This window comes from Geospiza fortis, unplaced genomic scaffold (genome assembly GCF_000277835.1).
Source record: "Geospiza fortis unplaced genomic scaffold, GeoFor_1.0 scaffold35, whole genome shotgun sequence".
Lineage (NCBI taxonomy): Eukaryota > Metazoa > Chordata > Aves > Passeriformes > Thraupidae > Geospiza > Geospiza fortis.
This window is the reverse complement of record NW_005054453.1, coordinates 528703-556645: the sequence shown is the minus strand read 5'-3', so window position 1 is coordinate 556645 and position 27943 is coordinate 528703. Positions and strand designations below refer to the sequence as shown.

Genomic DNA, 27943 nt, shown 5'->3' with positions numbered 1-27943 from the left:
AGAAGCGGCGTCGCGGCCTTCGTTGTCCCTTCGCGGTGTCCCAAAAAGCAGGTTGGTGTTGGTGCTGACAGAACACCGGGTGGCCGTGTGGCCCTAAGGCCTGTCTTTTAAAATTGGGAAATAAGGTCGTCTCGAAGGGTTCGGTCGAGCTCGCTGTAGCAGCCGAATGTCTGGAGCACCTGCGGGAGTGCGGCATTGCGGCTGGAGTCCCTGCCGAACTCCACATTCGGCATCCGTGCCAGCGCAGGGTGCTCCACAGCGCGGGTGGAGGGAGGGAGGGACAGTTTTCACAGCCAATAAAGGAAGAATTTAAAGTTGTGTAAGTGTTCTTGCATGTGTTTCATGGAGCAGATACAGCTGGATGTTGCCTTATGTCAGGTTGATGCCAATATAGGAGAATAGGGGAGGAGTAAAGCAGCTCGTGGGTACAGATGGAAGAAGGGGTGTGTGAAAAATCCTCCACTTTTTGTGGCCCTGGATGGAATTGATATTTGGCCCTATGAAAAGCCCATGTGTTGATACTGGCTGCAGGAGCTTTGGACTGCAGAGTGAGAACGGGTGTCTTACTCCCTTTCTGCTTGAGAATCCAGAACTCCCAGAGCTACATGGAAAACGCATGACTGTTTTCAAAGTCCAGAAAAAAGTTAGTAATCTAGAAGATCCTGATCTCTTGCTTAGTTCTGCAGCAGATGGAATAATGATGCTACTAACTTAATGGCGTGCACACAGTGTGCCAAACACCATGGCACAGAGGTGCCAAGGTGGACACATTTGCACCATGCAGCCCAAATCAAATCATTCAGGTGGGAAGGGACACCAGGAGATCTCTCCTGACCTGCTGTTCACAACAGGGGCAGCCCTGGGCTGGTCCAGCTTGCTTAGAGATTTTTTCTGGTCTGTCTTGGAAAACCCCAGGGACCCAGACTAGGCAGCCTGTATCGGTGCTTACCTGTCCTTGTGGGGAAAAACATTCTGATGTCCAGTCAGACCATGTTTACAGCTTATGCCCTTGTCTTTATAAATACTCGTCTCTGTCTCAGGAGAAGCAGCTTTAGGTGCAATATTGTGCTGATGTTGCAGCACTGGTGCTGGTCCCTGGAGCATGCTTTGCCATTGTACTGCTGGCTTAAACGTCCTGCTGATGGGTAGGTAGCTGTGCTGTGGTTACCCATGGCAAAAAGTGACCAAGTTATGCAAAATGTATGTTTAAAATTACAGTCTGAACTTAGGTACATTGACAAGACTGCTAGTAAAGAATGTTTGGTGTTTTGTGAGAGCCATAGACTCTTCCAATATCCTTTGTTTTGCTGAGGAAATTATAACAGTGAGAATCCTTTTGGCTTATTTTCATTGCCACCTTGAAAATAGAGTAAGAAAAGTTTCTCATAGTCTTCATGTGTTAATTAGGAAAATTCAGTAGGTTTTAAAGATAATTATATGTGTAGTGTGAAGTTCTGTTTTGAGACCAGAATCTCATTGGCGTAGTTGAAAGATTTATTTTATATTCTATGACTTTAATGTGGCAGAGTTCACAAAAGTGAAAGATGTGGTGGGCTGATTGAAACCATGTTTGCCTGGCAGTTGAGTGATAACTGTAATTGGTCTTGAAAATGTATTTCAGCATTTCTGGGATTATTTTAAAAGCATATCAAAGGGTCAAAGGTTAAAATGCGCCTTCTCTTCTTGAAGGAAGAAGTAAGAGATCCAATTGAAAGCTGAAGGAAATTAGGGAGGTCCTAGGTAGGATCAGGGAGTAATGATAAGATTCAGTGGGAGCAAAGTGAAAGCATCAGAAATTTTGGAAGGGAGCTGTTTGGAAGGTGAACTAGTGTGCCTTCTTGGATGCCTGTGTTAGTCTGTGTATGGAACAGAAGTGAATGGGGCTAATTGCAGTACAATTACAGCTGTGTAAGTGGAAGGCATTTTGGATCATACACAAACACACCTGAATGTACTGGAAGAGAAAGTACCTCTTGTTCTGCTTTAGGAGAAGCAGAGACCATGTGCGTGACAAGCTGGCGAAGGTAAGGTGGGCAAACTGTATGCCAAAAATGCAAGTCTGGTGCTTGGTTAATATTTGACACTTTAGCTAGGAGCTAAGGAGTCCAGAAGGCATTGATATGGAATTCTTTGAGTGCTTGTCCTAATGTGATGGTTAAGGAACAAGAAAATGGGGTTGGTAAAACTGATACTCCTCAGACAAAGGTGTTCCAAAATACACCGTAAGATTAAATGTTCACCTCCTAACTCAGTTACTTTAAATCTTCAGGGCGAGATTATTTTCAGTTCTAGAACTGCTAAGGAGGTCTGTGAATTAACAATATCTCTAGTTTTAACCTAAAAATAAAAAAAAAATTCAAATACAAAACACTAGTAAAATTTGCAGGTAACTATTGAAATGTATCGCGTGAAAAAAAGAGAGAACCACAGACTCACCAGCTTCAAGCAAGGTTGTAAAGTCCCACAAAGAATGGCAGGAGTTGTGGATAGTAGTGGGGGTGAAAAAAAGAATGGTAATGTGATTAATGTGGTTTTGTGGAAAATAGGTGTTAGTGCCAAAAAAAGAGCTTTTGATTATTTCCTAGTATTGACATGGTACTGGTGTGTGAAACACTTCTTTATGGTAATCTTGTGGTTTATGTATGTCCTGGCTCTAGATTTAATCAGTGCAGTTAATGTTAAATTAACAGATCGTAAAAGCAATAAAGCCCTGGTAGTGTTTGATTCTATATGTGTTGCTTGATAAAACTTGCAGGTGTTAGAAAAGGAATGATGAAGTAATTATTGGTGCAGTTACAGTGTTTGAATTGCTTACCAAATTTGATAAAGCCAGGAAGGAATTAAGAAAGAGACTTGCACTTTCAGTATAAGATAGTATCTATAATTGCTGGGACATTTAGAGTTGTAGTGGTAAACAGTTTAATCTCTAGGGAGTGATGATGTACCTGAGAGGGTGGCTTCTCTCTCAGGAACAAAAGGTACCTCAGCACCAGAGCTTTTAATATAACTAGTAGTGGCTGCAAGTAATGCAAGGCTTGAAAATGTCTCAAAATAGCAAAATAAATACCAGCATTTATTTAAGCTTACTGTGAATATAAATTAGTAAGAAACAAGTGATTAATACCTGTGCAGAGGTGTCTAGAATCTGTCTTCATACTGTTTACAAATTCAGACAAAAATAATTCCAAAAAACCGCATTTTTTGCAAGACCTTTGAGGAAACTTGCGTAGGCGTTTTTGACGCTGCACTTCCTCAAACCACTGGCTACTCTAACATAAAATTGGATTTGGATGTCTTCCAGGTGTGAAGCAAAAAATACTGGGCAACAGTGATCTCACAGCAGATCAGATTGGGAGGCTGGGGCAATTGTCTGCTATTGACATTCAGATTTACACAGATGAAAGATTTTCAGGTTTCCCTGAAATTTGGAGGGTATTTGCATTTAAGCTTAAACTCTTGCTCTACCTAACTTAAACTTGAAAATTACTGGATAATAATTTTAAACAGAAGATATTTTCTGAAACTATCTTATAGTGTCTTGTGGCACTTAGAGCTGGAGCCAGTATACACTCTGCACTCATCTAAACGTAGTCATTGGAAGTAGGGGCAAATGCAATTCTGGCAGCAGGTAGTACATTCTAAATCTATAATTCAATTTTTTCTAATGAAAGGGATGTTAGTTATTGCTGCATTATAGAGACTGATTCAATTTAATTACTTGTTCAGATTGTTCATGAATGAGAAAAATAAAAGCAGTCTTGCTTAGTTCTTAAAAAGCATACATATTGCAGTCAGATTCTTGCTAGATTTGGCAACGTAAAGGAACAGGCTATGAGCACTTCCATAGGGAAAACAGGAGGGGAAAGAGAGTCTGAGTCAGGGCTCAGTAATAAAAAAAATCTTTAAAAAAGCAAATTAAGACAATATTATAGTGACAACACTTTTTGATAGTTATTTCTCATTATTTTAATGGGTTTTTTTCCTCTTTTAGATAAAATCTGGGGTGAAATTGAAATAATGCTGATAATATCGTTGAAATTATATTTAAATTCTAAAACTTTGAATTCTTCAGATAACCAAGATGCACTTCCCGTGGGACTGGCTGTGCTTGGGTGTCCTGATAATTAGCTCAGTGACTGCAGGAATGGAAAATGAAGAAAATCTGGATGCAGATGTTGAAGTGGAGAATTTTGACAAGCAGTCCCAAGAAGCTGATGTTGACAGAGAAAAATCTTCTCTAGAGGTAAGATTACAGAAGTCTTTAGTTCAAACTGGTTAAATACAAGATGCATAGTTATAACTAGAGCAAATTAATCTACATTTGACAACTGAGTGGGTCTCAGATATGGCAGTCTGAGTTTTTCACTTGCTATATGTGACATACAGGGCAAACTTAAAGAATGACTCACTTATGCCCAAGTGTAAAATCTCCTGCCTGTGGTCAGTAGTCATGAAAAAGGTTTTTATTCAATCTAGATACAGAACCTTTTGTTGCAAGTCCTAACATGACACTTCTAAAGAAGTAAATGGAAAGCACCTTGGTCTCACTGAGACTTTGACTTTAGACCAGTTTCTTGACTTCATCAGTCACAGCTGCCTTTTGACACTGTCTTTATTACCAGAAAATCTGTATGCTGTTCTTCAAAATAGATGTAGGCAGTAGATGGGAAAACAGAAGAATGGAAAACATATAAAGAGAGAAACAGGGAGGAAGCAGATTTGGTGCAGGTTCAGAAAAATTTTTGGGCTTTTGTTTCACAGAAGATGTAACAAAGATTTAGTTATGAGCTTTGAACAGAGGAAGCAACTTTTAAAATTGAGAGATATGAAACTGCTCACTGTTGGTGGGATGCACACAAACTACTGAAATGTGGGTGGGGGAGAAGTGGTTTTATGCTGCTGGGTATTTCTAATGAACAATATCTGTTGTTTTGCCTGGGTGGGTTACTTCTGGAGATAGGAGAGTGTATTTCAGTTGTAATTTGTGTTGGGATGTGTATCTGTACATATCTCTTAGGTTGTGTACCAGACTCCAAAGCCAACTGGGGAAGTGTATTTTACAGAAACCTTTGATGAAGGATTGTCGGGGTAAGTTTGTGTCTTAAAATGGTTAACTTTTACTTTCAGCAGTTTCACTTCCAGTGGCAGGACTTATTTTGTATTCATTTTTCTGCTATCATCTTTATAAAAAGTATTTTTATTGGGAAGACTATTAAGGCTTGCTCCAAATACATCATAATGTTAAGCTGGACAAAACATTTCAGATATATTACTCTTCTGTGCGTGTTTTAAGGAAGCTTTTAATAAACTCTGGATTTGTGGACATGAAGAAAAATAATCTAAAGATTTAGCCAGTTGGGTTTAACTAGCTGGGAGGTGAAGTGCCATTACATTTCAGTAGCAAACTCTTTCTTTCCACGTGATCTTAGATATGTGTCAGTTCTAAATGTTAAGCACAAAAGCAGCACCTGTGATGACAGAAAAAAATATTAGATAGAAGAGCTGATAATGATTGTTAAAAAAACCAAACAAACCACTGAAAACCTTGATTAACAGATGCAAAGATTCAACTGGGGTACTTGAATGATACCATTCATCCAAATTTCTAGCTTTTTTGAGAACTGTTCAAAGATTAGTTTGTCTTCCTACTAAATCTAATGTTCAAAGTTTTAGCTACAATGCTTGGGATTTTTTGGTCTAGCTTTGCATAATTTACATAAGACTAAGGAGTATGAAAGAAAGATTTATGAGAAAGTAAGCAGCATGCTGCCTTCCTTCCCTGAAGTGTGGAAAAGACTATATATAAATGGACTAGGTAAGAATGGAGTAGCTTTTTTGAGACTGGGCCTTGAAAATTTTTTCACATGACTTGTAGGGAGGTTTTATGTCCTCACTAGTCTCTCTCCTGGTAGGCCAAGGATCTAGTTTGCTCTTTATTCTGTGAAAGTTTTTCCAGCATCTCTGTTAAGAGTGGACAAATGTGACTGCAATTCAAGCGAAAAGAGAAAGTATTCCTCCCTGAATCACTCCATGCAGAGGATAGTTCAGAAAGAATGCAAACAGTTCTTTCCAGCATAAATTATTAAATGTATTCTTGTGGCTGATACAATAAAGAGTTCAGCAGCGCTGCTGCCTTAGGATATTCCTGTGCATGGCTCCAGATAGAACTGCTGTATGTCCAGATGAGGGTGGCCTGCCCTTTTCTTTTTTTCCCTTTCCAGAGGAACACTTTGTGTGGCAACTGTGCATATCTTGTGATACCCTTAATGAGATGGCCAAGTCTGCCTTGCCCATAGAATGGAGATCAGGCATGTTTGCCCTGTTGGATCTCCTGTGTGCAGTCCACTGGGAATCTTGCATTTGTCCCTTTTGTCCTCTGCTCTGTGTGTGTACTGTTACTGTCAGATAAAGATTCATTTGGCTGATTTCTTTTTCTTTTCCATTGAAAGGTATTATTTCCTCTGTTGAAGGTATTATACTTGAAACTTGCTATTTTCAGTGCATTTTTTACATTAAATGCATATTACGTTCTGCCAAAGTGAACTTGTATATAAAACTGAAGTTTATTCAGAATTAAATAATTCAGGAATTTAATTACTTTAGACTTTTAATTGTCTATTCATTTACATTTTTAGGAGTATTTTGAAATGCTGTATTAGACTACTCTCCTTTAATTTTTTTTGCATATTCTTAGAGCTACATGCAGTCCAAGATGCTGACTCAAAATCAGTATTACAGATTCACAGCCTAGAAACAAAAGCTTTTTTTCCTTTGTTTGGTAAATAATACAGCTTTGCCTAGATAGGTCAATGACCAGTACAATTTTTTTTAGGTGGGTGTTGTCTGTAACTCTGAAAGAAGACATGGATGATAATGTTGCTAAATATGATGGTAAGCAACTTTAATGTTTACCTCCACTGTGTAGTTTATGATGTTCTGTTGCTTTTTGAGAAATCACAGCTATTTCTTTGAGAAATAACACAGAACATGTCTTTGAGTGTCTAGATGGCATAGGTCAAAAATGTTAGTTTGTATAATGACTGTTACCCTGAAACCGAGATGTTAAATGTTGCTCATTGGGTTATTTAGTGTGAAGATGACTTTTTTTTTGTCATTCCAACAATGTATTGCCATGGATGATACCAGAATACCCTTTGGAAACTGAACATTTAATCCTTTGTTTATGGGTATTGTTTCTTTAGAACTATCTTCTCTGAAGTCCTGTGAGAGAGATTTACCACTTCAATTTCAGTTGTTAAATAGTTTTCTAAAGCATTGTGTTCCATTTTGTTCCATCTGTCCTACTACTGATTCATGGATTGGTCTCTTGGTATAGCCTCTGAAACAAGAAAATTAAAACAGCATTTTTTTTAAAAATTCTTTTTCAGATTGCCTGTGCTTGAATGTAGGGCTCTTCAGTGGTTCTTGTACAATTTAGTCTTAGAGTAGCTAAAAACAAATTTGGAAAGCAATAATGAAAACATTGTACTGCTGGTTTAATCATTGCAGTTGGCACTTGGGATGTCCTAGTCTAGAACTGGCTGTTTAAAATTTTGGTAGGTGCCTGATCTGTGGCAATGATTTTGCAACCTGAGTTTTATTTCATTCAAGAGGGAGTGAGGAGAAGAGAAGAAAGTTTCTACTGCAACAGAGAAGTATTTGCTACTGTTCTTACATCAAATGAAATCAATTATGTTAATAGAAAGTGGTAAGCAAGCATAACTTGCAGAACAGAGTAGAACTGATGATTCTAAATTTAGTGGCTACCAAAAATAATTGGTAAAATGAAGAAGTTGCAGAGGAGATAGGCACACAGATGAGATGCTTATGAGAAATGAGGTCTCTCTGATTACTTGGCTTCATATTAGATAAAAAATTGTCTTTAATGTCAGAACAGTCTTATTTGCTTGAAGTCAGAAAATTCAACATTTAAGAAAGTCTGTGATAGAGACACATTTCTTAACTACTTTCCAGTTCTTTTTTCCAGTCTTGTTGTTTTGCCTTGCATTATTGTTTGGCCTTGGTTTCCAGGAAGGAGCACTACTGAAGAGGATGGAATTCTCCTCCTTCTGTCTATGAGGCTAGAAGAAACTAGGAATTTGTTACTAACTTGCATATCAGCGCTTCCTTAACAACTTCTACTAATCACTACAGAATAAAATAAATCACTGTTTCATTTGCACATCACAGTTTATGAATCTTCTCTAAATTACATGCTGAGGAACTCCTGCTGTTTTCTTCTTTTTTACATTGACACAGGCATTCTTCAAAATTACAGTGGATTGTCAAAGTAGGGTATTTTGTGCTGTGTTCTTTCCTGGGAAAAAACCCAGTGAATCTTGTCCTGGTAGTCTCTGAGAAAATGTAACTGCCCTTTTAGAAGAAATCTAGTTCTTTGGGTATTGGACACGTGTGTATTTATCCCAAACTTGGAGAATGTATAAATATAAAATCTTCTGTTTGCAAAGCTGTAGGTTTGTTTTGGACCAAATCTGATAATTCCTGGAAAGACTTTGCGGGGGACGAGGGAACTTCATCTACCCTGTGATTAGATTTGACTCAAGAGATTTTAATTTTATGTAAGCAGAAAAAAGTAATGATGCAGGTCTTTAGCTTTACACAGTGCTTTGTGACTCATGTTTTTTATGTGATGATGGTAGAAGTCAATTTAAAATCTGGAGAAATATTTTGTTCCTCTAGCCGTTGTAGGATACCACAACCTAAAGATACAGATGTACAGTAATAAAGTTTACTTACAGATTTTTGTAAATTTGAGAACAACAAGAAATAACATCTTTGACATCAGATGCCAACATTTCTGCCCTATTTTGGCAGCTAGGCTTTATTTGTTACTAACTCTTTACTTTCAGCAAGGCTGTGATTTCTTTATTCAGACTGCATTTTTCTAAGACTTTGTGCATGTGTGTTTTAGGAAGATGGGAAGTAGAAGAGCTGAAGGAAAATGCAATGCCTGGAGACAGAGGATTAGTGTTAAAATCAGTGGCAAAGTATCATGCAATATCAGCAATGCTAACGAAAGCATTTGTTTTTGATGATAAACCTTTGATTGTTCAGTAAGTATTCCTTCAGATTTTTTTATTTGATGTTTATTAGTAAGTTAAAACATTTTGCTTACATAGAACTGTTTTGACAGTTGGTACTAATATGCAGTCTGAATATATTCATAATTAGAACTGCAGATTAGCAGTTAATTCATATTTTTCTGATACTCAGAATGTTTTTCTCACTTTCTCTTTGCCCAGATACGAAGTGAATTTTCAAAAAGGCATTGACTGTGGTGGTGCATATATTAAACTTCTCTCCAGTAGCAATGACTTGAATCTGGTATGTCCTCTTGCTTAATATTTGCTATCAGTGGTTCATTTGAGGGACAGCTTGGTTCTGCATGGGTGGTGTCTGATATGCAGGACAGAGGACTTTTGTGTACATCTAGTATGACTTTCAGAATTAATAGAAGCCATAGGATCTTAGCTCATACTTGTGAAACAATTTTACTGATCAGCACATGCATGTTACTGTGTATTCCAAATACTGAAAACATAGATAGTTTAAAGATACTGACATAACTGTGTAATGCAACATACTCTGAAGGAGAATAACTATATCTGATATTTACAGGGTTGTTTGTTGCTGTTACTTAATGTGGAGAGAAGAAGGTACTTATAAAATACTGGATATTAATATCCTGAGGTTTATCTTTATTGGAAAAGAAAATTGTTATGAAGAACAGTAACTAGTTCCTTCCATCTTTTAGTGTAATGTTTGTAGAGGGAAACACTTGGGTGTTTTGATTTGTAACAGGAATTCCTACTTAACATAAGGATAAAGTGTAAATATAAATGTATTCATCTTCCTTGAAGAGACTGAGAGTTAGTCCATTCCCTGGAAACAGAGAACTCCAGAGGACTTGAATTCCTTTCATGATTTACCCTACCACTTTTCATTTACCTTTTAGAGATAGGTAACTATGCTCTGCACCAAGAAAAAGAAGTACCAAAAGTGACATAATAAAATGTCCAGTATATCACATGCTCAGCTTTCTTGCTTCTACAGGAATACTTTTTTGACAAAACACCTTACACAATTATGTTTGGACCAGATAAATGTGGAGAAGATTACAAGCTACACTTTATCTTCAGACATAAGAATCCTAAAACTGGAGAATATGATGAAAAACATGCTGAACGTCCTGATATAGACCTAAAAAAAATCTATTTGGACAAGAAGACACATCTATATACTCTTGGTATTGTTCAATTCTTTAAAATGGAATTCCAATTCTTATATTGGAAAGGAGAGATTAAAAATGTGGTTTTGTCTGCTGAAGCTTTGTAATTGAGTCTTTGTTTGTAATAGCTTGTTAATTCTGAGTGGTGGTTGCTTAATGATTTGGGTTAAATGGTTTAATGACAGGGCTTAACTGCAGGACATAAAGTAGCTTTCAGATGCTACTGCTTAATATTCAGTTACAGGAAAAACTTACCAGCCCTGAGTAGCCTTTATTAATAAATGCCTTCAGTAGTTATAATAAAACTGTTTTTACTGGGAAAGATACTAAAATGTACAACTGCCCAGTATTCTGGGAAGGTGTCAGCGTTCAGAGGAATTCAGTGAAATCTGCAGCATGCCACACACAGCTTTTCCACATGTTAAGAGTTCTCACCAAGCCCTGCATCTGAAGCAGTGTGCACAAACAGGTCAGCACAGGCTCTGGAGTGAGTGAGTATGGGCTGCTTTTAATTCATGTGGCAGCTCTTCTTGTACCCAGTGAGCTGTCCAGAGAAATAAAAGGGAATTTTTATCCCCTTTTTCTACCTTCTGAGGAAGAACAGCAGTCAGAGAATGGGCTAATCTATGGCATGCTGCAAATCCAACCAAATTGACTGTACTTAGGAACTTCCACTGAGTTGTAATAACAGAAGGCATGTTCCAGTGCTGTGCCATAGGAAAATTCAGTGGTTTCTAAAATAGATTGCTGTAGTATGCCACACCAAACTTACACTTTTAGATAGTGGGAATCTCATAATAAAGGAATGCATGCCTTCCTGTATTTGGATTGTTTGTTAGAAATTATGAATCAAGGTACTTAAATTGCGTTTATTCTGTTATACTTGTTCAAAGAGACTCCATAGAGCTATGTGATTCCAATGCACTTATGTGATTTATAACAGGAGTTTAAAAATGAGTTACTTGTGTTTTATCTAAAGGTGATATGGGAGTTTCATTTTTGCATTTATCGATATTTTAATGCTGTTGAAAATTTCAGGGCCATCATTAGATACTATCAAACTGTTACAAGACTGTTACTGTGGTTTTCTTAACCTGTTTTTAGAAAACTGTCATAAAAGTAGAATAGTAATTACTTTTACTTAGTAATCTTCTTGATGTTAAATGACAGCTGAATCTGCTGTTTAACCAGTGAGCACACTTTTAAGTGCTTATTAGAAATAGATCTGGATGCATCTGGGTACCGAGTCTGACAGTGCTCAGTTCTTGACCTTGGCTTCTCAGTTACTCACACTTGCTGACATCCAGGAAATTCTCTTCAAACATGTCAGCTCTTGCAGTGTGGCATTTGAGGGAAATGGCTGTTAGAGGTTAGAACCTGATAGAAAACGCTGTTTTGATCCTTCTGCTACGTTACTGGTACAGTTCTTGTGTTCCCATGCTTTCAAGTGTGAGATTATAATTTAGTAGCAGAGATGCCTTTTGGGACAGAGATTCTTTTTTTACTGTCTGTGCTTTTGAAGTAAAACCACAGAATTTTGGCCAAGTTGGTAGGTTTTTGAAAAATCTCTTAGAATGTGTTTGGATGTGTTTCAGCAATTGAATTTTCTTCAAATTTAATCTTTTGGGGGCCTGATGCTGGTCATACATCCCCTCAAGGGCAATGTTTTATGTCCAGATCCAGTGCCTGAGTGAGGAGTCTGTCTCCTCTGCTAGTGAGGATCCTGTTTGCTCTTATTTGACTAAATCTGTGCTTATTCTATAGTTTTGGTTAAGTGTATCTGTAAAATTAAATGGCTACCTTATTTCTTCAATATAAATTTCTTCAATTTAGTGCTAAAACCAGATGATACGTTTGAAATATTAATCGACCAAACAGTTGTCAGTAAAGGAAGTCTTCTTGAGAATATGATTCCTCCAGTAAATCCTTCCAAAGAAATAGAGGATCCTACTGATAAAAAGCCTGATGATTGGGATGAGAGACCAAAAATACCTGATCCAAATGCTGTCAAACCAGATGACTGGTAAGGAGAACATTTTAAATTTTACACTGTCTTTTACATACAGGTTGTTTACTTGAAAGACTTGACTGGCTTTGTTTTGAGGTTTGCTAATGACAAGTTTGAAAACATATTTGAGGTGGGCATAAGGAAACAAATAAAATCATTATTTGCTGATTTTGTGCCCTGCATGGTTGCAAGTAGTAACTAAGCTTGCTACACATGAATAAGAAGTTTTTTTCTACCTTATAGTCCTAATTTACAATGAATTTCTACTTCTGTGTGAACTGCTGTTCTTATGGCAACTCAGGAAGAGTAGGGAAACCTCAATGGGAAGACTTGACTGACACCAGCCACTTGATACCAGCAATTTGTGGAGTAAATAGCACTATAAAACAATGTAAATATAATCCAGATATTTATAAGCAGATAATTATATGGGTAATGCTCATGATCAGCGAGTCTAATTCTGTCATGTTTTTGAAAGTCATCCCTTTCATGCCAGTTGTAGTCCTCTGAACAGAGCATTGGGCCAAAGTCAGGCTGCTGTATTTTCTAACATAAGTCTGTAATTGAAGGGATGAAGATGAACCTGCCAAAATAGAAGATCCTGATGCTGTTAAGCCTGAGGGGTGGCTTGATGATGAACCACAGTATGTTCCAGACCCTAATGCAAAAAAACCAAAGGACTGGTAAGTGCAGATTGGTAATGTGTTTTGTAGATGAGACTGTTCTCTGTGGCAGATTATTAGTTGTGGAAGTCAGTCCAGATCTCATTGCCTTTTGAGATAGTAAGTTGGAATCTGTAAGGTATGGCCAAATATTTGTTGGTGTGGGGGACTATTAATAAGGCCTCTGTGTGGCCTCCGCTAGCCTCAGGAGCCCTGTTCCTCCGGAGAACAGAACGCCCGAGTGCCCGGCGTAGCTCGGCGTGGCCTCAGGGCTATTGCCAGCAAGCATAAGTGATTGTCAGCTCTTAGTGATATTCAGCTCAGGATTTCAGCTGCCTGCTTGGTGCAATTAGCCCAGGCCGAGAGGCACAGTGGACAAGAGAGAGGGAGGAGGCGACGGAGGTTCCGCAGAGATGTTCTTTATTGATGCGAAGGGTCCGGTCTGCACTCGTTCCAGCAAGTGGGCTAAAATGTGCCCCTTTTATAGGTTTTAGGAGGATTGAGATTTGGACCAATGGCAAGGGGTTAAAGTCCTAACCTATAGGGTTACAGGGATATGCTCTAGGGTGGGGGTGAGGAAGTAAAATGCTGATTCAGTTCCTCCAGGGAGCCCTGGTTGTGTCCATAGGGACTGCTACAGGGGACTGCTTCTATAAAAACATGAACTTGTCCTTGCCTTTTGTTTTCTGAAGATATATAAGTAAAAACAGAATACGAAGGTCCACTTTGAAAGAATTTGCTACAGTTTAAGTTGATAACTTGAAATCATAATGCAAGTCTCCAAGGGATCTCTAAGCATCCTGGGTAGAGGATGCTTAGAGGCTGGAATGCAATTGAAGTCAGTCATGCTGTGGTAGTTATAAACATGTGACCTTTAGGTAAAAATGTGTAGCACTCCTTAAAAAAAGTGTTTATACTGTTGGCTAAAGTTCTTTGAGCTGGTCAGAGTTCTGAGGTTGTTACAGCAATACACACAGACCCTAACTTCAGACTGCCAGTGTTTGACACCTGGCTGATCTTGAAGCAGTTGTTTGTATTTTTTTTTCTCTGTAGGGATGAAGAAATGGATGGGGAGTGGGAAGCCCCTCAGATCCGTAATGCAAAATGTGAGACTGCACCTGGTTGTGGAGAGTGGGTGCGTCCCATGAAGAATAACCCAAAGTATAAAGGAAAATGGAGGGCACCTATGATAGATAATCCTAACTATCAGGTAATAGTCAAATTGTTGGCTAAAAGATGCAGAGTCAGCAGAGCAAGCAAGTCAAAGTAGTATATTTACTTAGGCTTTTCTGCAGTGTATTTATATTTTAGAATGAATCTGAATACCCTCACTAATTTGACATTTTTTTGCTTTTCATTTGCTTTTTTTTTTCTTGAAGTATACTGGGAAATAGTAATGCTTCTTGTATTAAAACAACTTAGCTGTTTAAAGTTGCCATTTGTACAATTTTCATTGATACACTTTATTTAGTATGGTCTTCAGAACTGTATTCTGAATTACATTAGGGTTTTAAATGTGAGTCTTTTGAATTAGTCTTTTTTTTTTAATATTAACAAATGAAGCCTTTCAGCAAGCAGATTGCCTTACTAGTCCAATTTTAGAGGAAGCTTCCATTTTGGACAATTAAAGTCCCGTCCTCCCCTCCAAATATAAGAGGTAATCAACTGGATGTTAAAGAGAGTTACTTTGTATTAGTTATGGGAGTACTTGAAATTGATGTCTCAGAGGGTAAGATCCTAAGCAGGTTTGCAAACAAAATTTGGCTCTAATTTGCACAGGTACCATAAGGCTGAATTTTCCTTTCCTAAAAGTTTCTCTAATACTTCTGGTTAGAGTCAGTTGTTACTGTAACTTCTACAGTAAAAAAGGAAAAAATTACTTAGGAGGTCTTCCCTAAGCCATGAAAATTGAGACCCATTTGCCAAAATCCTACAGGCTATTTCCAGTTCTGTCTTAGATAGATTAAACTCTACTGCTTGTCTTTTTAAAGAACTGTTCTTATTCTTTTGAAATCTCTTTGAGAAGTTGTTCTTTTGGTGAGCTATAGGTAATGTGATTATGTTTGTTTCCATTTACAGGGAATCTGGAGCCCTCGGAAAATACCAAACCCAGACTATTTTGAAGATCTTCACCCATTCAAGATGACTGCTGTCAGTGCTATTGGTTTAGAACTCTGGTCTATGACATCTGATATCTACTTTGATAACTTCATCATCTGTTCAGAAAAAGAAGTAGCAGATCGCTGGGCAGCAGATAGCTGGGGCTTGAAGAAATTGGTAGCAAGTGCTAATGAGGTATAAACTTTGCTATGTTCTTGATAGTAGAAAGTAGTAAGGAAGCTGTGCTGTTGGAAGAATTTTCTGTCCATGCTGAGAGAGTATTAATTTGTCTGCAATTAATAATTTTGCTGAGTAACTGATAGGTTTTCTCTTGTAGTTTGGCTTTTTACCTTTCCCAATTGAATATTTTCTTGAGGTTAAAAGGGTACTGCATTTTACTTAAACACCTAGTGAGAAACTGACTTCCTCTGAAGCCTTCTGCTGTTCACTTTGATATTAGAAATCCAATACCTGACAGCAAGTGAAAGAATGAAGGCTGAATTACTTATATTCAAAGTAACTCCTGCCCCTCGCCCCCTATTTTCCCTTATAGTTATATCCATGATATATATTCATTCTTTTGATGCTTCCCTCCCATGAGGAATGAATAGTCTAGTGGTTGTTTCTGTTCAATAATTTTAGGCCTTTGGCTGTTGAGGTGTGTGTTTCTATGTATGCATCCACACTTTGTTTGGGTAGTGCACTTGGACAGCTTTCCTCTGTCCTTGCCTGTGCTGTGGGATGGATCTGCCCTGCCACATGGGATCATGGGCCCCACCTGCACTCCTGTTTCTGTTTGACAGTCCTCTGTTCTCTTTGATCAAATGGCTACAGCAGGCTACTGTTCTGGGGGAGAAAGGATGGGTTGGTGGCAAATGTGGCCAATTCCTTAGAGCTGCTGTTTGTCACAGAGTGAGCAAGTAGCAACAGCATATCTGTCCGTGCAAGCAGGAAAGCTGTCTCTTCACACAACCTTGCCCTTTTCCGAAAGGTGTGGGTTTATGTCTGAGCCTGTATCTGTACCTGTACACACAATGGCAAAAAAATTCCTTTGAGTCCCCTTGTTCCACTGTGCCTCTCAAACTTCCTTAGTTGCTGATGTACCTCTTACAGAGATGTGGCAGGCACTTGCCTGAGAGTCTCTACTCTGAAAGTCAGAGCTGTACTGGGAGGACAGTTTACTCCCTGCATAATTGGCTGTCAAAGGAGAGAAGGTGGTAGTACAAGTGGAGCCAGCATTGCTCCTCAGGAACTGCTGCCCTCCAGCTCTTGATGCTTTGGGAGCTTTCAGCTGAGTTGGTACAGTGTGCAGGTATTACTTTACAAAGCTGAGTTGTGGCTGGTCTGGTGTGTTTGGTGTTCTACATCTGTTCCTTGTTACTCAACACCTGCCACTTATTTGCAATTTGTAAAGTTGTTGCTTTACCAGTACTGAAATGCATTATTGCTGTAGTCATTAAAAAGCAAAGGTAAAGAAGGGTTTTGGACAATATAATTGTATACAGTACACTTCATAAACTTATTTAAGTGTAGAGAGGGATATAAATGCAAGTCTTTTAATTTAATTTTTTTTAAACACAGCCTGGTATGTTTAGTCAGTTGGTGACTGCTGCAGAAGAACACCCATGGCTCTGGGTTCTTTACATCTTGACTTTAGCTCTCCCTGTTGGTCTAACTGTGTTGTTCTGCTGGCCGGGAAAGGTTAGTGAAATTTACTATATTTTTATTTGGTTTTATTCTTAATACTTTATTTGGAAACTCTTGAGCATCTGTGCAACAATGTGCCCTTTTAATATGCCATTGGTATTACTTAGCTTACAGTGCCTGTTCAATTCTTAATTGGAGTTGAAATATAAATAGATTTTTAATTTGTTGTAGAAATCAGATGAATATATTGACTTCAAAAAGCCTGATGTATCTAAGCAAATTACAAAGGGAAAACTAAAAGAAGAGACAGAGGAGTTTGAAGATGATGAACTGGAAGAGGAAAAAGAAAATGAAGATACTGATGAAGATGGTAAGACAAGTAAGAGTGTGTCAGCTTGCAGTTTGGTTGAAGACATGAATAGAGCTAGTTCATGGATTGCATTGCCAATAATTGCAATCTGTTTACTTAGACTATGTGAAATGTGCCTTGCTCTGGGCCTTTTTTTGTCTTTGGTAACTTCCAGCGAGTGGCATCCTGTGCCTAATAGGTCTGATAAATACAAGCAGAAAGTAAGGCTCTACCCAGCATTTCTGCACTTTCAAGAAATAAACATGCTTCCAACACCATTTTTTATGTTTGTACACAGTGATACATATGTTGTCCCTTCTAAATATTTCAAAATATTTCATATATTAAACACATTTTAATTATTCAGATATAAGTACCTGAAGCAGTTAAAGTCACTTTATTCTTTAAAATGTGTCTGGAATAGCTTTAAGTCTTCTACCATAAATCTGCTTACACCTCTCTGGGAGGGTTATACTATTCTGTTGGTCACTGATTTGAGTTATTCTTGTTAAAACTTGAAAACAGTAGGCTTGAAATTCTGAAGTCTGCAGCTTCCTTTATGTTGCTTGTTAGCGACCTATTGCACACCTGCAGAGGTGTCTCCTGCTGCCCAGGGAGAAATTAATGACTCAGTAGGTTGAGCTGGACTCCAGCATCCAAGAATAAAATCATCCCATGTTACTGTATCAAAGATTACTGGCTGCTACTCAGCCATAGCTTTGAGGTGCTGTTAGCATTTCCCTCCCTGTGTCTATAGAAAGAATAAAAATCAAACACCTGACTTCCAATGCATTATCTTGACTTTGATGAGAAAACTTTTAGCTTCAGAATTCTGCAAGATTCTGCCTTTTATTTCAGTCTTCCTTGGTGAGAACAAAGTAAGTGACAAGGGACTAGCATGGATAGAGACATAGCAGACATTCATGCTGTGGTGGGATCTTTGTGTTCCTACTGATATCACTTCCTATTACTGACTGAAATTGGTGGGTTTTGTCTGTCTTTGCACCATGTTCCATGAGTGTGGATGGCTTCTGTCTGTGCAGAAGACATCACTCAGCAGCAGCAGTTCCCATGCCAGTACTGACAGAATGGAGTACATATTTGGCACACCAAACTTAGTCCATTTGCCTTGCTATTGGAGAGCCTTACCAAGGCACTTCATTATTCTGGTTATGCTACATACATTCTTTACTTTAGCTCAAATTGTGGGTATGTGATTTCAGTGTTGTATCTTCCTACATTTTCCTTTTAATCTTACTCTACTCAGCCTGTTCTTTGCTCCTGAATTGCAGACTCTGTTTTATTCTACCCAGTCTTGATGCAAATCCTAGTTTGCACATACTATGCTGCAGTTGCAAGGCTGCCATTCCTCAGTTCCAATATTCAGTTAATTTATTTAATTACAACACATCACTTAATAAATAATACCTTAAAATGTGTGTTTCAATGTTAGAAATAAGGCCCGGGCAATTGCAGAGGAACACTGTTCAGCTCCTACAGCTTTCTTAAATTGTGCTTGGAACAGCTGTTCATGGTGTTGTGAAGGTAGGTTCTATTTTAGACTGTTACTTTTAGTTACTAAACAGAACACAGAGTAAAACTAACCTAGCTTGCTTTTTTATGACTAATCCAGGGTTTTCAAATAAATTCTAGGCTTCAGAGGGAAGGATTACACTTTGCTGTCACATGTCTTCATTGTTTCTTGCTTTAAAGAAGAATTGCTTAGCTTCCCTCAGCTTCCTGCCGCCTTTTACATTTGCAAGTTGAAATCGTCCCTTTTTTTCTATTGCTCTTTTGCCTCTTTGTGTCAGAAAGCATTAGAGAATTTGTCTTCTGCATCCTTTTCCCCATTCTTTTTGCTACAGAGAGAAGAGAAATGGAGGAGACAAAAAGAGACCTTATAAAGGATAATACAGAGAAGATGGGAAGGGAGGCTTCTGTTTCAGGTACTGGGAAAGGGAAGCAATTTGGGCCAGGACTTGCAAGTGGGTCTCTCCTATCTGTTTTCTTCCCTCTGCTTCCTTGTTGATGGTAGACCTTCAGGCTGGTGGATGCCAGCTTCCATCAGGTCCAGATGCAAGTTTCCTCTGTGATTTCTTTCTATGGTATCCATAGTCATTAATGTTTTCTACTAGTATCTTTGTCTCCTTAGGATTTTTATGATTTTTTATGATTTTGTTCTTTCATAGTCATTACCTCCTCCTTCAGTTTTTTTGGGAGTTGAATGCAATGGGGTTTTGAGCTGTGGAATACTGAGTGACTCGAAATCCACATTGTATTTTGGGACCATTTAAAAAAGAAAGGAAAAGGAAGTGCAGCACAACAGCAAATTTTAGAAACAATTGACAATTTCTTTAACAGCAGCAACTTGCTGGCAGAGTACTTCTTGAAGGGCATTGTCCATGGGCTTTACTGCTTTATTTTGTTCTGTGTTAATTTTTGTGGCATTGTCTATTTGTCTGCTTTGTCTCCTTACTTTCTTTGACCTGTAGAAAGATATTGCAGGAAGTAAAAAAATGTTGCCACAGAATGGAATTTCAGGGGCACAGTCTAAACCTTATTTGTCAAGTACTACATTTATTTATATGAAATAATGCTTAAATTACTATATGGTTAAATTTAAAATAATAATTTTAAATAGTATAGTTTTCCAGTTCTGGGTTCTATAGCTTCTGATATCTGAAGTACTTTTTTGGGAGGGTTTTTTCACTTCTACTGAAATTCGTACTTGTGGGAGGAGCTGGATTTGCGTCATTTATCATTTCCAATTTCTTTATTAGAATATGACCAAAGGCTTTGTGAATTTCTGCCAAGCTCTTCTATTAAGGGCTTATTTTTAGGACTGAGATCTTTGTCTGCATCTTTCTTAAACATGATCTTCATTATTTGGTCATATTTCTCCTTTTGATAATAGAAAGAGAGACATAGTACACATGAACCAGGTATACTGACATACGGCAAAACTAACTTCTTAGTTCATAACAATTAGTGAAGCTCTGTCTGAAGACAGTATGGACTATTATGAAAAGAGGCAAAGTTGGAGCTGTTAAAATTGGTTGTTAAATCTGGCAGTTATCACTTTCTACTAATTCATGAGAATTCTACTCTGTATCCCAGAGATGTTTTTGTGGGTTATTCTAAACAAGCAGTTCATTCTAGGACTGAAATTGGCTTATTTTCCTTACTGCTGTGCCTGGATGTAGTGTATTATAGTAATATAGTTCTGTTTATGAAGTAAAATTAACTTCTTCTGCAGAAGGTGAAGGTGGTGAAGATATTTCTGATGAAGAAGAAGAAAATGGAGTTCCAGATGAAGAAGAAAATGAAGTTCCAGATGGAAGTCAAGAAGGTGATAGGTCAAATAAATCTGATTCAGAAGATGAGGTAAGTTTGCATTTTTCCCTGCTTTCTCCTTGCCATTGTCTGACATTGTACTTCCAGCCAAGCTCAGTTACCTACAAGTGTTTTTCTTCTGTTGAGCCATAAAACAAATGGTGAGGTAGAAATATGCTTTTCTTTGAATTTATGCTCTGCATAAATACAGGTATAGTATAGAAGTGGTTGGGCAGCTCCCTAAATGTGAAATATTTTTACAGGAATGTAGCTTTTAACAGATTATTAAACGAATTGCAAGTCTTGAAAATTTGGATGCTGCAGCAGATTGGTCAGTTTTCATTGTGCTTCTCAACTGACAGAAAATACTTACAACTGAATAGCCTTTTCCCAAGACCTAGAAAAACCTTAAGCTTTTCAGTTACATTTTGGGGCTTTTTATTCCAAAATAAGGTGTTAAGTAAAATGACAATACTGTTTCTGAACACGGCATCTGCAGTTTCATTTTTCTTGTGCAGATTAATCCAGTCAGCCAGATGTTCTATAAAATTATTTTCATAAAATATCATTGTATAATGGAATTTGTGCTTTCCTTGTTTGTCAGCTACTCATTTTTCCTTCATTTAGAAGCTGCTAGTGTCTGAAACACTTTAGATCCACCCATTGATCATCTGGTATGAGGATGGATTTCACATTGGAAAGGCTTTTCCTGTGCCGCTGTGAGCCCATGGCTTTTAAACTGGGAACATCTGATTTAAGCACAGTTTGCTCTATTTGTAGCTCTCCAAAGGGAACAGTTAAAATGTTTTAAATGCATCTTACTTCAGAAGTGGAAATAACATTAGCAAAAGGTCCTCTTTAAGGAAGTTGGTAAATTAATTTAAAAGTCACTGCTTTTAAACCAGCAAAGACACAGGCAAAAACAAATTTCTGACATCAGTTTAAACATACAGCTCTCTTTTCTGAATATAGAAATGAAAAGTCTTCTACCCCCTTTATTAATCATTACATTAGTAGTGTGGAAGAAGGAATCACTTGAGCGCTGCATTTAGTGATAAAATGACTGGGGAATTCAGGAAGAGGAATAACAGTGTGTGCCAGTTTCAATAATTAAAATAAGTTTAAAATGTTAATGCTGAATTTATTTTTTTCCAGAAGAAAGAAGCTGATGAAGGAATGGGAGATCGTCCGCTGAAATCAGTGCGCAAAAGAAGAGTACGAAAGGACTGAGTTATTGCCAGCTGGTGTTTGCAGGTCTAGAGAGAGTCGCGGTAACTTTTGGTGTGCCACTTCAGTGGGCCTGGCAAATTCCTGAGCTGTGATGGGAAAAGGAGGAGCTCATTGCTGTATAACCTCCTGTTTTAATTCTCTGGCCTCCTTAACCATCCCAAACTTCCTCAATTCCCCTTTTTTAAGGATAAACGCTATCTGTGAAGAGTTAGCTGGTATTTCAAATTCAAAATAAAAGGGAAATTACAAGCTGACCAACTGATTTTTAGGTGAAGATTCTTAAGATTTGAAGTTTCTTAGAAATTAGTATTAGTTGGAGATAAACTTACTCTAAATATTTTTTTAAATAAATGCATTATAATACTTTTGTAGCTCTAGCACAAAATAAGCCGTTTACAGTTTTCAGCTTAAAGAAGATGGTAGTATAGATGTAGCATCTATAGCAGTTCACATTGCTGTCAGAAAAGGTATTATTTTCTGTGCAGAGCTAAATGCAATAATTGTTTTTGTATGATGATTTTGTGCTAGGAACGATTTTTATTGTAAATTATTTATTTTAGTTGATCTTGTTACGTGGGTGGTCACCTGTTCACTTTAGGCATTGGTTGCAGTAAGTTATTTTCAAGATATATTTTAAAATAGAATACAAGTGGTAATTGATGTGATTTGTTTTACTCTTGAATGCAGGTATCAAATCTGCAGGTCATATACAGATGATTTTTTCAAACTTTTATAGTTCTCATGTTCCAAACCCGAGTGGTATAACCTGTTTATAGAATACTTGCTAAGTGTATATTGTCACCTAAAAATATTTATTAATTCTTGCTCAATATGAAATTTATTAATATAGATAAGAATTTTTGATGGATTAAGTTTTTTACGATGTAACTTGGGTATTCTCATAGTTTAAATAAACTGCTTATTGTAAAGAAACATTGTTTCATTGAAGTTCAGCTGTATATTAAACAATAAAATTTCAGTCACCAGAAACCTCTTGCTGCTTGGCAGCTGCCTGTAGTACTAGTAGAATGTGTAAATGCTAGCAAAACTAGTCATACATTACAAACGAAGTAGAAATACATTAATTCATAAGGAATCTAACAGATTTTCTTGTGCCTCTCATAAAATTTGTCTGCTTTAAAAAGAAGTATTTTCACAGCAGATTGCACAGAAGTTTCTAAGAAATGAATGCTTAACCCTAATGAAGAAGCCAGTGTCCCCAAGTGCTTGTTTTGAAGTGTTCAAAAGTTAATTATATTTGACTTCTATTTGGTGTGAATTACATGGAAATGTCTCTAGGTTTTTGTTGAATTTGGGGCTTTTTTAAGTTTATTGCAAGTTCCCACCTCTTTATTTAGGGCCTCCATGCAAAAGGTAAGAAGTGAAGACTCCAGGTTACTCCTGAGCAATAGAGAGAAGCTCTTAGCAGTGGAGTATCCTGCTGACAGCAGTTCCTGTGAGCTGTCGGAGCTCCCCTTTCTCATGAAGGATACCATTTCAGCTCACCTTTTAAATGAATTAGGTCTGACAGAAGTCCTTTGGAATTGTTGCAGCATTTAGGTGTCCTGGGGGTCTGGTTTGTTTGTTTTCATAGGGGTTTTGGAGGGTTTTTTTCTCTGATATGTGATCGTTACTATCATTTCTTTGATGTGATTTAGTTAGTCCAGGGATTGGTCACCCCACGGGGGATGCTCATCTTCCTTTAGGGTTTTGAATTTAAAGTTCTCATAAAGTCTTGATTAATGCCCCATCAGCTTTGATCACCTAGAATGTAGAGATAGCATACATCCTTCTGCACATCAGCTTACTTGGATCTAGATTTATGCTGGTAATTAGAGCAGAAGTACCAGAGATGTTGAGGATTTAAGGCTCTAGAGGTAGAAGGCCAAGCAAAAGGGCAACCCCTGTCCATTGATACAATGCAACAATGAGATTTCACACACTTCCTGTGCACTGTCTATTTTTATCTGAACAGGTATTTCAGGAAACACGGTTCATCTTGCTATCATGCTTGCTTGAAAGATCTTTAAGAAAATTATGATTTTCAGTTCCAGCATGTCTTGCTATTAAAACTGTCACTCATCTTTGGAACTGTGTGAGCAGCACGACCTCTACAGCCTGCACTCCCTCTGACTCTTGTAGCTTGGTAAAAGAGCTCTTACTGAGGATGCCAGATCCCAGACTGAGCACTTTACATGCAGGGAAGGCAGAGTAGTACTGAGGCCCTTTTATTCAGTTACAGTTGAAGCTACTCTTCAGTTGGCATCTACATTCATGAAGGCACGATGAAGTAATAATTCTGGATTCTGTCTAATGGAAAGCTCACTGCAAGTGTAGGACAAAGTAACATTTCTGACTTGGCTTGGCAGTCTCCCACATGGAGAAGTGCAAGTTTTAACTTTTTTACAACAGTGGATGCAGTCTACCAATCCTTTAACAAGAACAGAAAAGTAGACAGAAATTTAAGACTGATGGCTGAAAATAGCAAGTGAGTCAGGAACTGAAGCTTTGTTAAAACTAGATTCATTAACTCAGGTTTAATACCAAATACATCTGGTTTTTCAGACAATTCAGCTATGTTGAAACCTTTAAGATTACTAACCCTACTGCTTTTTCACCTTTTGACTACAGATACTTATGAGAAGTTTTAGGGTTTACAAAAGTTAAACCAAACTAATTGAGACAAATGAAAGTTTTTATTTGGTGTAAAGTCAGAAATACAACATCTTTAAAATGTTCATAAGTTAAATGAAGGCCACAGTAGTGGGATGTGAAATGGCATGGAGATGAAATAACTGCTGTATACACACTGATGGATAAAATACCACTATCCAATCTACAATACAAAACCGTGATTTTAAAATTACCTTATACTGGGAATTATAAACCTTATACTGAAGCCTAACAAGCGCATGCTGTGTTACCAGGTGATCTGCAGTGCACATGGAGATGGCAGTGACGTGGCTTTAAAGCTACGATGGCTGTAATGCAATGCAATCTTCAGAAGTCAAGTGCTTGCTGTGATTTTTCTTCCTTTAATGCTCAAACTCTGGACTAGCCATGTGATCTACTCTACCTGCTAGCAGTTCTTGGATTAATTTAGAGTTCCAGTAATGTGAGAAAGTAGTCCATAGAAGATGAGAATTAATTTTAGGTGTTGACAAGGACTCCATGACACAAATGGTATCATCCACTTTCATTCATTGGGTTTCTGGACCCAGACTTTTAACCAGCCCTAAAGACTGTACTATTAGTGCTTTGTTTGCAGTCTTCTGACTTTGTGTAGAGTCTTCTGACTCTGGTGAGCATTGTACAACCATTTTAAATGGGGAGAAATGGGCAACCTCACCTTTGGGAGGGGGGAACCTCACAATGTCAACTTACACTTGAGACACAGCAGTACCTAGCTAAGAAACCTGGGATTTGAGAGGGATTTATTATTCTATTACACTGACTCATTCACACCATGCTTGAGGGAGATCCTTGAACTAGTGGTTTCCTTTTAAAAGGTCAAGCAAAATGGCTTCATTACTGAAGCAACTACTCAGTCCTAGCCAACATCCATGTAAGTCTGCAGTGCTGCTGTAGGGCAAGAAGAAACAGATGCAGCTAAGTACTGCTAAAATTTACATAGTTGTTTGTACTTCTGCTCTCCCTTAATACTGACTGTGCTGGACATGCTGCTTCTGTGGGAAGTGCTCAGACCCATCATCTGGGCTGAGCTCCCCTACAAAACCTAACATCCAAGACAGGAAACCCAGCACCTTGACACCAGGCACTGCCCAGAGCAGCACAGTTTTGAAAGGCAAAATCCACCTTTGTTCCACTGCATCCTTCTGCTTCAGATGTTTCTATGCAGTGCCTCAAGAAGCACTTTGCAAGTGTAGCTGTGAGGCAGGAAAACAGCTGCTCTGAGGCCTGAAGCAAAGACAAGTTTGGCACTGCAGGAGGAGAGTAAAAGGCAGGAAGGAAAAGACTTGTTCTCAGTGCCTCACTGCACTGTTCACGAGCATGAGGAGCATTGCTGACCTCTTCTTGCAAAGTTTATCACTCGGGTTTTTACTTCACTTTTCATCACACAACAGAAGAACTTCAGGAAGATCATACATTGTGATGATGTGCCTGGGCATTCTTCAGGGAAATGGGAAAGTAGCGATGGTTTCAAGCATACATATTACATCTGATACTGCATCAGTTTGGTATTTCTCTGATAAGTTGCTTACCCTTGTTGCTCCTCTTACCTTCCCCCTTCCCAAAAACATCTGAGGTGTTTTTCTGTAAGTAAGCCCTGCAAACAATGTCATACTGTTCCTACTTCACAGAAATGCTTAACTGGTTTATAGGTTTTTGTTTTGTTTTCAGAACTATGAACAGTACTACGCAGTAAACACATCTCAGGTGCAGAAAAGTGATGCAATAACTCTGAATATTTTTATCAAATGGGGTTTCAACACAGTATTGTAACACAATATAGTCAAGAAATCTACCCTAAGACCTCAGAGAACCAACAGACCTTTGTTTAACCTGACAAACTAATCTTCTTTTCAACAAGATATGGTAATTTTTAAAACAAATACAAAAATTTTGTAATTATCTACACTACATTTGCACATTGCTCAATCTTAATACACAATCTTCTGTGTCCTGTTCATGATAATGCTCTTAATTCCGTTTATTATCAAAGTCTATAATAATCTCTAAGGATCCAGTAAGCCACAAAGTAAAGTATTTTAGCTTATGTAGCCTATGCCAGTTAAAACAAAACAAAAAAAACCCAGCAGCAATACAATGACATAATCTGAATCAACCCTTACTTCCTTTTGCTTTTTGTGTCAGTTGTTTGGAAAACACTAGATGCTGACATCAGATTTTCTATATACTGTCCAAGAACTTGGTTTTCTGATTTCAGTTTCAAGTTTTCTTCCTTAACAGCATCTACTCGTGCTGAGAGATCTGCGAAGGTGATATTATAAGAAAAATATTAGACACAATTGCAAACAATAATGAGTATGTTCTACGGGCCTACATCAGACTAGTCACACCTTTAATCCAGAAGGCATTACCAGAGGGTATTACGTTATAAAACATTTTCCTAGTCATGTTTTACCTAAAGGGCATTTTTCCTCTATTATTTTGCAGTACAGTATTTTGACCCACTTGTTAAACTGAATGCTAGTCTGTAAGTTTATTACTTTCTTGGATTTTTGAATTAAGCTATTGCAAACTAAATTACTTGGAAACAAGAGTTCAGTGATGATCAGCCTCAGATATGTGTCTTCTAATAAGCACAGACATATTAGCTGCATCACCTGTTCTACTCGCTGTGTACTACCAAGGTTGAGCAAATGTAATGTTGCATAAAGAGGAAGAAAAAAACTATTTCCAAGACCTTGTTTTTGTATCTTCAACTGCATTAAGTGACATACTTCTGGACACTGCGACTAAGGGCAGAGCAGCCAGGTTCTCTTCTTTTGCTTATTACTGTGTACTTGTAAAAAATCTGATATGTCAAGCTGCTAACCTTCAAGCGTGTGCTGCAGTTCCAAAACTTGATTAATAAGCCGTGTTTTCTCTTCTAATTCCACCTGATTCTCAGCCTCAACAGCTGCAATAAAGCATGAGAGTTTTAGTGCAACCTGTGTTAACAGTTAGAAATGACACTAAATAGAATACCAGTGAAGTACAAGAACATTAAGAATTTATACCATCCATATCGGCGTTCATCATTGTGGTAGGGGCTCTTTCCACTTTTGAAGAGCGTTTTCTTGAGCGGTACTCTGCTTAAAGAAAAGAAAAAAGGGCGGCAGCAATTATTGGAACTTCCGTTATATTTGAATTTTAGATGTATTTTTTTAATTCTGAAGGGTCAGTGCTTTGGCCTAAGGCAGAGCAACCTTTTTCACCATTCTTTAATTATTTTCCTAGGCCTCGTGCTGTACGTATCTGTGGTTCGTTGAGTAACTATGCCTCTGTTTACAAAAATAACTGATCTAGATTACTGCAAAGCATGAAATACCGCCGTTTCAATGATGTAATCGCCGCCTTCTCAGCTGGGATCATTCGGGAACGGGTTATTCTAGAACTGGCTATTCCTGAAGGCCGGAATGGCTCTGCACTGTCCCCCACCACCCCTGGCCAGTGCACGGGCCTGCGAGACGGGGCTGTTCGCCTCGGGGCCCGGCATCCCCGCTCCCATCCCCGCCCGGGACTGCGGGACGGGGCCGGTGCGGGAACAGCAGCACCGCGGCCCGGGATGCGCCGGCCGGGGCTTGGCAGCACTGCAGAGGGGCGGCCCCGCAGGCAGGACCCGCCCGCGCATCCCACCCTGCACTCCCAGCCTGGGGCGGCCCCGCGCCCCGTCCCTC

The 27943-nt window shown here is 38.3% G+C and overlaps 2 protein-coding genes across 4 annotated transcripts; one reads left to right on the top strand and one right to left on the bottom strand.

Annotated features, from left to right (window-relative positions):
* The first annotated feature begins 4075 nt into the window (after positions 1 to 4075).
* On the top strand, positions 4076 to 22568 carry CLGN (calmegin). Of its 3 annotated transcripts, none has more exons than XR_004082433.1 (15): positions 4076 to 4243; positions 5018 to 5088; positions 6833 to 6891; positions 8933 to 9074; positions 9264 to 9345; positions 10075 to 10267; positions 12083 to 12272; positions 12827 to 12940; positions 13973 to 14129; positions 14999 to 15214; positions 16601 to 16720; positions 16898 to 17036; positions 18469 to 18560; positions 18881 to 18961; positions 20272 to 20286. XR_004082433.1 is itself a non-coding variant. In XM_031062598.1 (15 exons), exons 1-15 carry the CDS (start codon positions 4082 to 4084, stop codon positions 21576 to 21578), a joined length of 1926 nt encoding a protein of 641 aa, XP_030918458.1. In that variant the 5' UTR covers positions 4076 to 4081; the 3' UTR covers positions 21579 to 22568. The 3 variants fall into 3 exon arrangements, 2 of the variants coding, with proteins under 2 accessions (XP_030918458.1, XP_005427818.1); XM_031062598.1 differs by lacking the exon at positions 18469 to 18560 and adding an exon at positions 21507 to 22568 and having other exon boundaries at positions 20272 to 20399; XM_005427761.3 differs by lacking the exon at positions 18469 to 18560 and adding an exon at positions 21504 to 22568 and having other exon boundaries at positions 20272 to 20399.
* A 1687-nt stretch (positions 22569 to 24255) lies between these two features.
* SCOC (short coiled-coil protein) lies at positions 24256 to 27409 on the bottom strand. Its single transcript, XM_031062596.1, has 3 exons — positions 27284 to 27409; positions 27100 to 27183; positions 24256 to 26531 (listed from the first exon to the last, which is right to left on the bottom strand). Exons 1-3 carry the CDS (start codon positions 27303 to 27305, stop codon positions 26389 to 26391), a joined length of 249 nt encoding a protein of 82 aa, XP_030918456.1. The 5' UTR covers positions 27306 to 27409; the 3' UTR covers positions 24256 to 26388.
* Positions 27410 to 27943: the final 534 nt, after the last annotated feature.